The 15,147-nt window shown below is 34.4% G+C and overlaps 1 protein-coding gene across 3 annotated transcripts in view; it reads right to left on the bottom strand.

The window, feature by feature from the left end:
• Positions 1–205: 205 nt before the first annotated feature.
• FAM184A (family with sequence similarity 184 member A) overlaps positions 206–15,147 on the bottom strand; it is a gene marked incomplete at both ends in the record, with an annotated part of 56,817 nt that continues 41,875 nt past the window's right edge. The window contains 7 exons of one of the 3 annotated variants that reach the window (XM_079550199.1): positions 206–287; positions 1,963–2,162; positions 5,561–5,665; positions 6,367–6,484; positions 8,808–8,954; positions 9,453–9,637; positions 11,839–11,966. In XM_079550199.1, the coding sequence (XP_079406325.1) occupies positions 206–287; positions 1,963–2,162; positions 5,561–5,665; positions 6,367–6,484; positions 8,808–8,954; positions 9,453–9,637; positions 11,839–11,966 (965 nt within the window). The remainder of the gene's footprint in view (positions 288–1,962; positions 2,163–5,560; positions 5,666–6,366; positions 6,485–8,807; positions 8,955–9,452; positions 9,638–11,838; positions 11,967–15,147) is intronic. The other 2 variants (XM_079550200.1, XM_079550201.1) reach the window with 2 other exon arrangements.

The following is a 15,147-nucleotide window of genomic DNA, read 5'->3' as shown; positions in this document are numbered from 1 at the left end:
ATTACACACATTATATAATACCATGTCAAGTGATTTCAACAAATATCACATGAAATACAGTGCATTTTCAAATCAGAAAGACAAATATTTTCTCATTCACAGTGTTTGACAAATTACAGGAAAGCTTGTTCACATGAGGGTTTACTTAAGGTCATGCTCTTATAAACAGTCCACATCACGCTGTGCCACAAAAACAAATCATCTCTCAGAATGTGAAGTATCGGGCGAGCCACTCCTGGCGCTGTGGATCTGGTGAAGCCACTGGTGAAGCATCAGTCTGAGGAGGGCTAAATTCACAAAAAGAAAAAGATATTAACCCACAACTAAATGGAGTACCCAACTTAGGAGGAAAAGATTCTCACAGAGAATATCAAGTGCAGAACAATCTTGTTTTTCCTTGGATTCGTTATCAGCGTGCCTCTGGATACGATTAATGTCTCCCTATAGAACCTGTGATCATCCACTCCATTGGAGAGCATCAGCAGCACAGACAAGTCAATTCAGAAGCCACGTTACAGGGTGGGCAAATAAGATTTTGGGAAATAATTTGAAATCTCCTGAACAGCTGTGTACCATCAGAAGAATAAAAAGGGCTTTCTTGGAAAAGTGTGTCTGTAGAAGGTCCTCTTTTAGCATCCTTTTCCTGTGGTAAAGTTAATTTTCAGAAATATGATGCAAGCATCATATTTGTAGACATGTGCTCACAGAGACTGGTTGGTAACACACTATTTTCATACTTTACACTGATCACAGATATATGCATGAACAATGCAAGTGATATTTTAAATATTCCAATATACTAGGGAAAAATAAATTGCTGCATTGCAAACAATATTTGATTCCCCTTTGAACCATTTAAAAATCTCACTGAATGAGCAAGAAAACAGTTTCATAATACAATCAAGTTTCTTCATCAATAAAAATCCATAATAAAATAATCCCTACTGTATTACTGGGTAATACAACACACAAAACAATTTGGAATGGAAACTCTAGCATCACAGTCCATGAGTTCATGCACATGCATGATAGAGGTATCTGAGCACAGTCATGCACATCACATGCACAGGAAAAATAAGAAGGACAGTATTTTTGAAAAGTAACTGTTTACTTGACATAGACTTTTCTTTACTTATCTATTTTGCATTCTACTTTTTGCTTCCTTGAATGGTAAGTGGTTGCTGGCTATGTGGCCTTCCACATTAAAACAGAAAAAAAAAGGGTAAACAACCACGTGTGGATCTGGTAATTACACACTGCTTTAAGTTACCAACTTGGAGGTAAGAGGTCAGTACCAACTAAATACAGCACACAGCACTTTTTCTGTGCCTTTAATATGTAGCCACATAAAGCAAAAAGTTTTAAATCCCACCTCTAAGGAACCATTTTAAGTTAATAATTCAATTCGTTGTATCAATTCATTAGAGAATGACTTGAGACTTCAATGCTGACTTAGTTACCGGAAGCTCAGCATTAAGTATTCAATATACCCTTCCTGTTTCTGCAGTAAAGTTTGCCTGTGATTTGTTATAGGTGAGGAAAGGGGAAACACAGAACATTCACATAGCACAGAAAATTGTCTTCTAACATAAAAACCATTATCACACAATACTGAATAAAAGAAATTCTGTGCTAGTAACAATTTCTAAATGACAACCAGCAAGTAACACAAACATTTAAAACAATTGTTCATATAGGTAAACAATTGGAAGCACATGAATTCTGTCAAGGTATCTAGAGAGGTTTTCAAACTTCAAGACTTATGAAAAAGTGAGAATATACTTCAATAAGGTCTACAATAAAAAGGAGTACTATAAAGAGGTTACAAATATAATGTAAAAATTGAAAATTCTGTAACTTGTACCTCTGAAAGGTTCTTGAAGCAAGTGGGATTCAGCTCAATACAAAAGCAAAATTTTCCAGAGTTAAGAAAGAAAAAAAGGTTGGTGAGGCAATGCTCACCTCAAAAACGTCTTGGGCTCTTTGGGTGGTATTGGCTGTGGCAGTGGTTTGCTGCTGTTGAACTCAATATCGTGGATGGGTGAGTTAGGAATGGGGTCCAGGCGGTTAGGATGTCCATTGCCCACTCCGCTAGATTCCAGAGCACTTAGATTGGGGACACTCACAAACCTGTTTGTTGACTTATCGTTCTTCTTCTTTTGCTGCATTAAAAATAACAAATATAAGGAAGGCTTCTTGTACCAGGACAGTTGAGGAAATCTGCAAATTTAGGATTTTTTTTTTTCTGGCTTTTTATTGAGGGGGAAGCTGGATAGGAAGGAGAGCAGCTGGGACAGAGTGGCCTTTTTCTTTTTTTTTTTTCTTTTTTTTTCTAATTGTAGTTCTATTGTTTGTTTTGACCAGAACTGAACAACACGATTTCTTTTTTCCTGAAATTTCTTATTAAGACCTACTATAATCAACAAGCACATTATTTTTAAAGATCTTCCAATATAACATTTTGCTCTATTTTAAAACATCAAAGATAGTAAGCTTTCCTCAAATTTACCAGTTAGCCTGTTAAGCTTTTCACCTTTATGTAAGTCTTGTTTTGGTATTAATGGAATAGCTTTACTGTCATATATAATCACAGCAAATTTCAATGATGAAAAAACCAAATCTCTCCAACAGGTTTCACCTCATTACTGATGTACATTTTGGTCAGTAAAACAGGAGCCTAGAGAAGCAGCTACATTTCTTTTAAAGTAATTATGCCCCCAAAGTTAGCAAGCATTATGACAATACTGTTGAAGAAGGTAATACCGTGTGAGAGCTCTGTTCCTTGCTGAAAGTAAAGGCTGGGCTTCTAGTGCTATTCCAGCTAACGCTTCTGGGCACCAGATGGCGCAACTGAATATTTTTTCTTTCTTAATACTCTTTATACTACAGATAATATTCAAGGGACTCGAAATACTGACAGATTTTATTTTGATATAACTGTTCAACTTTCCATAACACATCATACAAAGGAATCGGAATTTATCTGCTTTTATAGATATTTTAATGTATAAAGATGCTTCAAATGATTCTCTAGGTCTTCAAAAATAATTGACAGAATACCATGTGTGTTTCCTGAATTCTATTGAATATTCCATGTCAGTGATAAGGATTATTAAAAAAACAAAAAACAAAAAACAAAAAACAAAAAAAAAAACCTATTAAAAAAAAAAAAGATTCATTTCTTCTCATGAATCATCTATTTACTGAGTATATAATCAATACTGTCAGCAGAAGAGCTACTCTATTCACTAGTGTCAGGAGTTCAAATGGAGACAGAGTCCTATTGCTTGTTTGTTTGTACTCTTCTGTTTAGTTCTCAGCTAGCTTTGATTTCAGTACCTGCCCTTCCAAAGCTGAGAGGTGAAAGAGCTACTAGTATAGTGCAGTGGTGCATACCTTTGTAACGTAAAATCAAATATATATATTGAACAGAAGGCTATACTAGAAAAATAATCTTTTTTAATCACCGCAGTAGAAAACCACTAGCTGCAAAAGCTTAAACTAATTCTTCAGGCTGGAGAAGCAAGAAATAACAGCATCATAGGAAAACTGTTTGGTAAAACTAAAAGTAGTCAAATGTATGGAAAACAACTGCAAGGTATTATACAATGCAATTAAAACTGTGTGTAAACCACACTGTAGTTAAATCTGTGTGCTTCATAAGTGGCCTTATTTCTGCAAAATGTATTTATCTCTATAAGTGCTTTGAGAAACACTACAGATTGTATCTTATTTTCTATAGAGCACACTACACTTCCAAAGCAGTCAAATCTGGAGTAAAACTGCGTGTATTGTTTCCATGAAGTTCATGCAAAGTATTACAAAACATCAGATTCAACAACATAATACTAAACAGATCCATTGCATAAATTTGAGAAATTCCAATACATACTGCAATGGTTGTAATTTTGCATTAAAGTGCAAAGCTTGCATTAATTAATAACTTACGGTTTTTTTTAATTATTACAAAGAGAGTGAAGTTTTCAGTTTCTCTTAATCATTCTCTGATAAACATAGTATGTGCCTTGATAAAGAAACATGTTCCACAGATCATGAAATGAAAAACTAAAGTGTTCTGGCATACAAGACTTTTTTAGAGTCTTAATTTTAAGTGATAGAAGCTTATGTTAAAAATACACGAATTATCACTATGGAAATCTGATGTTGAAGTACTTTTCCCAAGCACGTCAGATTTCACACAAAACACAAGCTTACACACTCAGTGATTAAATTTCACATCTTTATAAAGGAGTGGTTCAGACAAACTTACAAAAATTTCAAACAACTTTTCACACAACAACAAAGAATTCAAATTAGTTTGGACCTCGCAGAGACAATATCAAGACTACTAAATTCTTTTATGCAGGTATGCATACAAGTTAGGTATCAGCAGATACCTACTTGCCAGAAGTGCTGGACTCCTGAAAAGTGTTGGAGAGCATTGACAGTTTATGGCAAAGTTTGTGCAGATGTGAAAATATGATGATCTGAAGTGAAACCATAAAGCTTAGCTAAATAACACAGCCTGATCTCTTAAATGACAGGGAGAGACCATCCTATTTGTTCTGGTTAATCCACTTAATTGATAAGCAAAAACTAGATCTTAGATAAAATTATTCCAGTGTCAAAGAACCCTGAACTGCGCAAGGCTATATTGCTTTATTTGGTATATCTTGATTTTTTTGAACTCATCCCGTACGTGCCAACATTTGTGGCAGTCTGAGTGTCTACATATAATTTTCATAACTGATACAACCGGGAACAACACTGCCTAGAGAAATCAAGACAGAAATTCTTCTTACCCTAAACTGGGCATCTACTCTGAGCTGAAGACCACTGCACACCATGCTTCCTTAATTATTAATCAATTATCCCTTAACTGTAACAGGAATTTAGGCACATAGTGCACATGTAGACTCTGATATGCAAATATGTTAAAGGAATCATCAGTGCTGAATTCAATCTTGGCCAGTCTTTTTATGATATCCACTTCCTAAATGCATAAGGGCTGAAAGTTGATTTCCGTCTTCTGCTGCCCTTACAGTCCATACATAGTTTATCCCTCCAACTCTCTTTTTCCACTCAGTCTTATTCCATGTCCTTCTCATACTCTTTTTCTTCCTGTTTTTGCCCCTATTTCTTTTCTTTCATGTCCCCTTTCCCTTTCTAGCAACTTTCAATCCTGTGCCATCTGAAAAAAAAATTGCCTTTTCCAAAATAGCCAAGAAAAATGATGAAAAATAAAACTAATTTGAGATGTCACTGTTCTCTTCTATTACGTGCTACATTTCTGCTCTCTGTAGCCTTTCTATCCCTTTTCTATTTTGATTTTACAGTTTTGCGAGGAGGAACTGTGTTTTATGTCATACATACATACATATACAAAAGAAAGAAATACCTGCACAAAAATCAGGAAAGACAAATGGACAATGATGTTCCTTGTTTTGAATTCGTCTTTAAATAAAGACCGATACATGCACACACACATTTCTTCTTTTTAGTATATGCTATCTTTAGATCTCTTATTTTTTACTTTAGCAATGAAGTCCATGGAACATACCTTCACCAATGGATTAATAACACCAACATTAGGGCTTGCATTAAACACTTTGTTGTAGTTAGTCTCCCTGTTAACTAGCTCCAGCTGATAGAACTTTTTGTCCTCCTAAAAAGAAGAACAAACATAAACTTCTTTTTATGCATTCTCAATCACTTAGTGGCCAAATCTGCCTATACAGTGATTTCAAATAAATTTATGCTTATGTTTTTTTAAAGAAACTCATACTTCTAAAAACTACATTTCATTATTATGTTAAAAATATTATTATATGTAAATATTAAATAATTTCTATTTATGCAGTTCTGTTGTATATGTTCTAATTGTGCAGTGGTAAAGATTCAGTATAAATTATTTGAACTTCCCAAATTCCTTCTTGCTTCTGAGTTAGAATCTAATCAGATTAATCTGAGCCAGGCTGCCAAGGTGTGACTTCAGGAAACTCAGTGCATCAAGAAATTGAATCTCTTACTAGATATTTCTTAGAACCCTCTCAGATAACTCACAGAAGAGACTATTTCTTGTATGGATTGCATGGCTGGTTTCTTAGTCCAGGACTGCAGATAGGATAAGTCTGACCAAGGTCATACTGCACTATTTTTTTGTAATAATGTATTATATTTGATTGTGCAAAATTCTGTATTTAATAAGTTTACTCTTATGAGACGGTGGAACCACAGGGACGATGTGTTAAAGAATACAAAAACAAGCTATCAGAATTGGTTCTTTAGATGCATTTTGAACACTTTAAATTAGATTAACATTTGTACTTATTCAGATATTGAACCAAGAGAGCATAAAAGTCTTACGATCAATTTCTTTATGAGTTGGTCCCGTTCTGCAATTAGGTCTTTCAGTTCTGAGATAAGCTGCAAGTCTTCTGGTCTTGATTCTCTGCTTTTATATTTTTCTTCCATTTCTTCTAAACTTTATAGGAAAAAAGAATACCCCCTTTAGCCTGATCAAGTGCTAAATGATGAGTGAATCATATCTTTCATTTATGCAAAAGAGAGTTCAAGTAAAAAAAATAGAAGACATTTTTTACTTGAAGTAAATTAATTTCTGTGTTATCACTTAAGTTTTGGCTAGTTGAAAATAACAAAACCCAAAATCTTTCTACAGTAACTAAAATTTGGGGCAAAATTCTATAAACTTCACAACCTTTTCATGCAAGCAGTACTAGTTGTTAGAAAAAAGGCCTCTTGGAAGCCAGACTGAAAAGAAGGCACTCACAGATAAAATGAAAAATGTGTACAGTACAACTACAGAACACATAACTGAGACTGGTTATTATGCATGATACAGGAACAACATTGCATTATATTTAATATTAATGTAAATTTTAAAAGCTGACAAGTGATTTGGTGAGGAAAAACCAAACAGTATGATTTTCTTTTAATAGATGACTACTTCAATAAAGTTGCATGCTTGTGATACTGGAGAAATACATAAATCTGGCACCATCTTCCTCAGTTCATGTGGAACATACTGCGACAAAGATATCCAAGAGCAGTGAAGACTAACAGGTAACTAATTCCTCTCCCCAAAATCAACTTAATACCATTAGAGCTGAAATAAAGGAATGAGCTGTAAGAGAAAAGCAATAAAACCTGGATATTAGGATATCTGAACTAAAAGAAATGCCATGATTCTTAAAAAAATAAAAAATAAAATAGGAAACCCAAAATGCTTAGTCGTAAAGCATTAAAGGAGAGAAGTGAAATAAGCAGACTGAGAGACGAATTACACAAGTAACTGCATAAATCTCCATGTTTCTTCTTAAAGAACAAATTTCGAAGCACCTGATGATTTCAAATAGCTGCATGCATTTCTGAAACAAAGAACGTTCATAATGCTAAACATTGCTCTAAAGGAAACCACTATAATAGTATTCTCACATACTCTGCATTCATGTAGTTCATGAACGTGTACCAAATTTCAGAAGACACTCAGATGAAAAAAAATGTTCCTGAGAAAAACCAATGAATTTAAGGTGTTCAGTCAGCTCAAACTTAATTCCACAAGACACACTGAAGTGACCATTTTTCAATTTAGATGGCTACTTTCTCCCCAGAAACAGCTTCATAATTCTTTGATTTGCTTCTGAAAGCACAGTGCACATTAGATTATATTTATAACCTTCAAATAACCTGTACATAATTTGATGGGATTATGTAATCTCTTTATATAATACATTATGAATGTGAAAAAAAAAACCCTTTATTTGCAGAAAATGCATTTGACTCAGCATAACAAAAATATGCTCAGATGACTTAATTTTGGGACATACATTTTATGCTAGGTTAAGCTGCTGTATACAGATGCCCAGATTGTAACACAGTGATGCACAATTCACAGAACTGTGCATATGTGTACAAAGGAACAAGAAGCAGAACTTCCTACAGTTTCTGAGTGCTCAGAGTGTTAAGACAGAATTAGATTAATTTATGCTTTACTGGCCATTATTAGTTGATATTTACGTAGAAAAGTTTTCTATCATATACTCGCAACCGATTACTTTCTCTACCATACATGTTGTGCTGCAAATCCAAAATCTCTCACTGACCACTTTTTTTTGGAAAGTTCTCAATGTCTTTTGGAGCCCTAACCGGAAATCTGAGGTTACAGACCAAATAGGTTACATCACAGACAGGGAAAAAGAATGAAGTATGTGGAAGACAAGAAGACTGACTAGACGACACATAACTACACCACTTCTCCTCAGACTTGGTCCAACCAAAGTGGCATTTTGTCTCAGAGGCACTCTTTAGTATTATGTAAAGATTGTATAATCAATTTCAGTAATTAATTTTCCCTATGTTAGCAAACCTGAAAATGTTTGTATCACTCACTTTGTATAATCACACTTAACTAATTACTACCGTGCTACTTTGTAAACTTGCCAAAGAAAATTTTGTACTCTCAAAAAAACATATATTAATGTTTGAAAGAATCTCAAAACACTTGAAATCACATTTTACCCAACATTCTAAGAACTGCACAGACCTAATATTTTTCCTATTTCAATTTTTTTTTTTTTTTGCTCAAATCATTAAAAATTGTCTTTGCTGAACTATCCTAAAGCTTGCAAGAATTGTGCCAACAAATGCAACATTAGGCCCCATATTCGAGTGAATTTTTTGCACCTCAGTACCTCTGCAACATCTTCAGTAACTCATTGACATCAGAATGAACTAACGTTGACTCAAACGCAGCTACATACAAACTTTTTTAATGCAACAAAACTTACGAAACTTGTAAAGCTGAATTAATTTCCTTGAGCAGCTCTTGGGTCTTATTAAAATCTGCCAGCATGCTTTGTTTCTCTCTGATGTGATCTGCTGTCAAGACATCCAGCTCTTTCTCATGTTTCTTGCTTAAATCTTGCTCATGCATCCTGTTTAATTTATTTTTTGTTAAAAAAAGAATTATTCTAAAATCAGACTGCTTTGTTCATCACGATTTTCTGCCACTCTTTTAATGGCTTTTACACAATACCAGGCAACACAGAAAGGAATTACTGATTCATCAAAACCCACTGCTTACTGTCCTCCAATCTCCTAGCTTATTTCACTGAAAATGCATCTCCTTTAATGCTTTTTAAAATAAACGAACATAATGAATTAAAAAAACAACAGCCAGACAACAACAACAAAAACACTTAAGTGGACTATTACTAAAATACACCAAAATGCTTTACTGAAATGCAGCTTAACTGTATGGCAATATTTCCTAACTGTACCAGTACTGGGCATAGCCTTTCTGAATGAAAAATGACAATAAATATCATCACTTGATTAAAATGATAAATTAAAAGCCGCAAATGGTGATGTGTCTTACAGATAACAATACGTTAGACAATACACGTTTCAGTTTGGAATGGAAAAAATCATACCTGATCTGTTGGTTAGATTCACTGCGTATTCTAAGGACTTCTTTTCCTTTAAACTCTAGTTCCTTGGTCAATGCACTTATATTGTCATGAAGATGCAGAATCTCTTTGTCCAGTTCAGCTATATGATGGTCTCGATGTCTCAGTTCATCTTGTAGATCTGATATTCGGCATAAAAATTCTTTCTCCTGTAAGTAGCAGCAGCAAAAAGTATAGTTGCCTCTCAGAAGCACAACCCTTGTTTGTGGAAGATAATAGCTGACCAGAATTTTCCATACAACACTTAATTCTTTGTTATTGCATGCAAGCACAAATAATGTAGAAATCAAAATTAGACAACATAAAAAACTGCTCTATGAGAGAATTTTAAAAACCGTGATTGCCACTAAAGTTTGTGTTCATTACATTTTCCTTTTGCCCATGCACACAACAAAAACAAATATAACTAAGAATGACAGGGCTGGCATTTGGCAATTTCTACCTCTACAACATATGATATGGGTAAAATCATAACTGATTTTCTCTTTACAAAACCATACAGAAGAAAAAAATAGCATAAGATGTGTGCCCTCTGCCAATGAAAACAATGATTCAGAAATTTAATATCTAATATATACATAAATACAAGAGTCATAAATATTTCACAGCTCAATACATGCCAAATTACCCATCTAGGTAAAATACTTGCCTAGACATAAAATGTGCATTGGTACGTGTTTGTTTTTTTACTTTCTTGGTGCAAAATATCACTTCTACATAATGTAATATTTACATTGTGTCCAATAAATCAATAAAAGTCATTATTTTTACACAACAAATTCCTATACAGCTAACATCTGAGAAGCTCATCTAGATCCTATCCCAATGGTTTTGACAGTGATTCTCCTCAGTGTAGAAACAATCTGTAGTAACACTAATTTTTTTTAGGGTTTCCCATTTCCATCCATTTCACTTCTTAGTTTCACAGTAATCAAGCACCATATAGTTTGTAAAGATAGAAAAGCTGAGGAGATTTCAAAGTAGTTTCATGCATAATTTTGTTTTGTGCCTTCACACATCCAGGAAATACAAATATATCCTAATGCACAAATTTTACTGTATATCCTTAAAGATAACTCTCTTTCTTCCTACAAAAAGACTATATGAAAGTTACAAGAAAAGGCAGTGGAAAAGTTATGTCCTTTTTTGACTTCCATGTATCTAGTGCAGCTCTGATCCTGTAAACTGATGGGCAACTCAACACATTAAAACACAACTGGTTGCTTTGTCCTCAGTACAACTAAAGCACGTCCTTAGCAGCTTGCTGTGCTGAGGTTGAAAATACTAGGATTTGGTTGGATCAAACACGTGCTCTTGAACTTTACTTTGTTTCTTAGACATTTAGGTGTCTCAAGGCTTAAACACAGTATACTGAAATTACATCCTACTAAACCCTCAATGTTTTCTTTCATGGCTGACAGCACTACATTTTTGTCTGTGGCGCTCATGCATTAAAACACATGGGGAAGAAGTAAAAAATAAAAGGCTCACCCTTGAGCGTCTTTGTTTGTCTATGCAACTAAAACTGCTTCCTATAACAACGTACTTCTCAAAGCACGACACATCTCTGGTACTGGGCTATTGGGAAATAAATTCTGAAATGCCTATTCTGTATTCAAATAAAGAAGTGACATTTTTGCTTTGTTATTTTCAGGAATCTGCCTTCTTTTCAATACAGATGAAGATGAATTTTAATTACAAGTGGAAAAAACTGATTTCCGCACAAAGTAAAAAAAAAAAGACAGATAGAAGCGAAGGAATAAGTTTGCTGCTGATTGCAATGGTAGCCCATAATGGATTTCAGGTTTCAGTTTTTATATAAGAAATAAGCAAATTGGCTCCTGAAAATAAAAAATATTTTAAATTTGAATTAATTGTTTGGCTTTAAGTCTTAACCATAGGCTTTAACCTATGTCTTAACCACTGGCTTTAAGTCTTAACCATATCATTCCTATCACTTTAACTTCTTAACCACATCACTAGTTAGGAGAGAGAAATAGCTTTTCCTTTTTAAGTCCTGCTGGCTGCTGAGGAAGAGTAGAATTTTGTGAGAATCTGTACTTTCCTCCCAAGGAAATTCAGTGTGCTCTCAGATGGCTGCACAACTCTAAAAGGAAACTGCCCTGATACGGCAACCTTTATGAGGCTTCTATCAAAGTTTGCTGAAGTAAGAAAAAGCTATGCAAGAAAGTTCAGGTGAACAAGTAGGGATGCATTACCCGCTGGTTGGTGCTGACTGACTCTGAAAGATTAAATTCCACCTTACATTTCACAAGTTACGGCCTCCAGCTAATAGATAACAAATACCAATCATATAGTTTTATCAAAAATTGCTATTAGTGCCTCCTACCTGTCGTCTGCCAAGTTCTATGCTTCTTTCAAGTTCCATTTTAGCAGCTACCAGTTCCTGCTGATGGTTGTGCCTCAGTTGGTCAATTGCTGCCGCATGTTGGTGATTTAGCTCTGAGCGCAAGGAAGCTAGTTACCATGAAAAAAAAATGTTTATTTTGCAAATGTTATTTGTTAATTAACAGTAACAGTCAAGCTACTTCAAGTACTGCTGCTAACCTAACACACACTCCTTATGTTAGCCACATGAAATTTCTGTTGAACAGATTGAACTCACTTGAGCTCTGCAACCACAAAGTTTTAGACAGATTTATTTGGTACTAAAATACAAGTTATTAGAAGATATCTTAGAATTATGAGTTCCCTATCTCTCAAAAGATGGTAGGTTGTCTATCTATCTCCAAAAGCATGGCCTATGATGTAAAATATTTATGGCCAGAACTGAAAACAGGACCTACTTTTCCAAACGCAAATACTTGTGTATTTGCTGTTACTTAGGCATAGGTAACAGAACAATCATTCTTCTTTGCATATGGATTTTATTATGTACATACTCAACCACCTAGACCTACAGATATTGAAAGCTCCTGTCAAAGGAAGCTTGTAAGATCTTTTTAAAGAGCAGGTACCCAAATAAGATCTATAATGAAATCTTATTTGTACACTATTGTCACTATTTGCTTTGTCCTGATACTTTAATACAGGTTTGTCAGGATTAAAAGGGAAAAATCTAACTGGAGAAGAGTCTATTTGCCATCACTGACATTGCATACATAAGATTATTAACAATTTCTTCATTAACAATTTTCAGATGTCATTTACTTTCGTGCTCCATTTTCCTTGTAATTAATTTATATCTTTTAGATATTTTGTGATGACAGAATGTTTTTTTATACCTTAGTAATTACTCTCCACTTCTTTTTGTATCTCCAGTGTTCTTGTTTACCAGACTTTGTTATCTGGATTTTTCACTGTCATGGATTAAACCAGATGAAGAGAGAGATTTAGGATTTCTTTTTCTGGATTTTGAGAGAATTATTTTCTCTATCTTAGTGACATCCATGGCTAGATACATGCTAAGCTTTTACTGTCAATCAGAAGCAAGGATGAAATGTTATTTTTCAGCAGTAATGCTTGCCTTTCTAATTATTTATTGTTCTGCTTCAGAAAAAATCTCTTTGCCTCAGCTTCCTCTGCCCTATGCAGAATTTGGATATAATCCTCAACTCAAATCTTCTCACTCAATTCACATATTTTTGAAATGCCTATATTTATAAAATTCCCACATTTATTAAATTTGTACTTTGCTGGTAAGATATACATCGATTGCCTTTTAAAACATTTTGTGACTCTCTGCTTACGTAACAGAAAACCCGACAAACTCAAGCACTTGTTATGGTTCTTAAACAGATCAGTTACTATGATAATATTAACGTGTCTATTACATATGAACTAAATTCAGTTAGGGCCTATAAGATTTAATTGCTGTTTTGTTAGTCATCATCAACTCATTTAAATTAATTCTACCGGTTTCAGTGGGCTCTGAAATAAGCCCCCATATAATAAACAGTTACTAACATAACACTGAAGTCAGATTCAGGCAGAATTTAGAGCAAAGATTCCTTTATTTAGTTTACACCTCTATTCTCAACAGTAAAATTCTACCTATACAAACTCAGCCGAATGGGAAGCACAGTTCACAGACATGCTGATGGGGCGTCCCTGGAGCTGTTCAAGGCCCCAGGCAACCTGATCTAGTACTTCATCTAGTGCTTGGTAAATGAAGTGGAAAAGATGCTGAACTAGTAAAAGACGACAGATTCCTGGCAACGAAGACAAGCTCACCTGGCAGGAGTGAAATTTTATGCTGATGTGCATTGTACAAGATAAGATATTCATTTCTCAGAGGAGAATTGTTTGTACCTAGCCACAAACAAACAAACAAACAAAAAGAGAAAACAAAAAAACCCCACAGCATTCCCACTGATAACCGATTGACACATTACACTGACAGAGAAAGCTGGCATTAGACAGAAAACAGTGAAATCAGAGGCCTTCAAAAAATGTATCTTTCTACATATATTATTTTACAGCTTATATATCCTGCTTTTGGCTGACGCTGAGAAATAAAAAAAATAAATAAATCTACGCATGCATTTCATGCAGTTACTTTTTCTCTGCAGTGTTTCTAAAATTTTATTTTTCTTTCTTGTGTGAAAAGGAAAATCATTTCTGTACACTTATCTCCTATTTGCAGTGATGCCATTTTTTCTTTTTCACACCTTGTCATTTCTACGTCCAGACTACTAAAATGCCATAGCAGATATGATCTTTGTCTTCTCTTCCATGTTTCCTACCTTGCACAGGAGTCTTTTTGTCTTTCATATTGATGCTCAGTATCATGCCATCTTTTCTACTTTCATGAAATTTCTTCCCACATTTTTCCACCGTCTCCATTTTAGGTTATACCACCATTTGAATCTTCACATCTCATAGACATCTATTTTCCTCCATAAAACCTTCCTTACATGCAAAACTCCTAAAGTCTGTCCAGAACATCTTCCTTGCCACATTCCAATTCCTTTCCAAAACTGATTTGTGCTGCTTTGTTAGCAGAAAAAGTGTGCATGCATGTGTGTGTGGCAGGAGAGACTCCCTAAATTATAGATCTAGCAAAAAATCCAAAACTGCACAGAGGTATTCAAGTGCTGTGGAGTAAAAAGTATGGTACTTTTCATTATCTTATTACATTATCATCTATGTACATCTATCTTGCATATGTTGAGACTGTGTTCAAACATAACTTGCTTGTGAAATCCCTTTTTCATTTCTGGAACAAAAAATAGCATTTCATCTACATTACTGAGAAAAGAAACAAGGAACAAGCACTATTTCCCTATGGTTTTGTCTTATTTATTGCTTCATATTCCTTAAACTGGCTGAAGCATTGCATCCTTCCAAGCACAGTTCAGTTTCTTCCTGCAGTACAAAATACAATCTAATTTCAAATTCAAGTATCAATGAAATCACTAATCAGCGTATTGCCCAAGTATTTCTTTACTTCAGAGATGGTGTGTTAGGGTTCATACTCCTAAAAATCAGCACACACAGAAATCCAAGCAACTACCCTGTCATTTCATACTTAAATTTTCCAAAAAATACATTATGAAATTCACTTGCTTAATCCTTAAAAATAAAAATAAAAATTAACAGCAAGACATTCAAAAGTGAACAAGTTTGACTTAACTGTTACAGCTTATACTGATTTTAAGAGGAACAACTACATCAAAACTGAATGGCACTACAGTGA

This window comes from Tetrao urogallus (assembly GCF_951394365.1).
Source record: "Tetrao urogallus genome assembly, chromosome: 2".
NCBI classification, from domain to species: Eukaryota; Metazoa; Chordata; class Aves; order Galliformes; family Phasianidae; genus Tetrao; species Tetrao urogallus.
The sequence above is the reverse complement of the archived record's forward strand: the minus strand, read 5'-3'. Positions and strand labels throughout refer to the sequence as shown.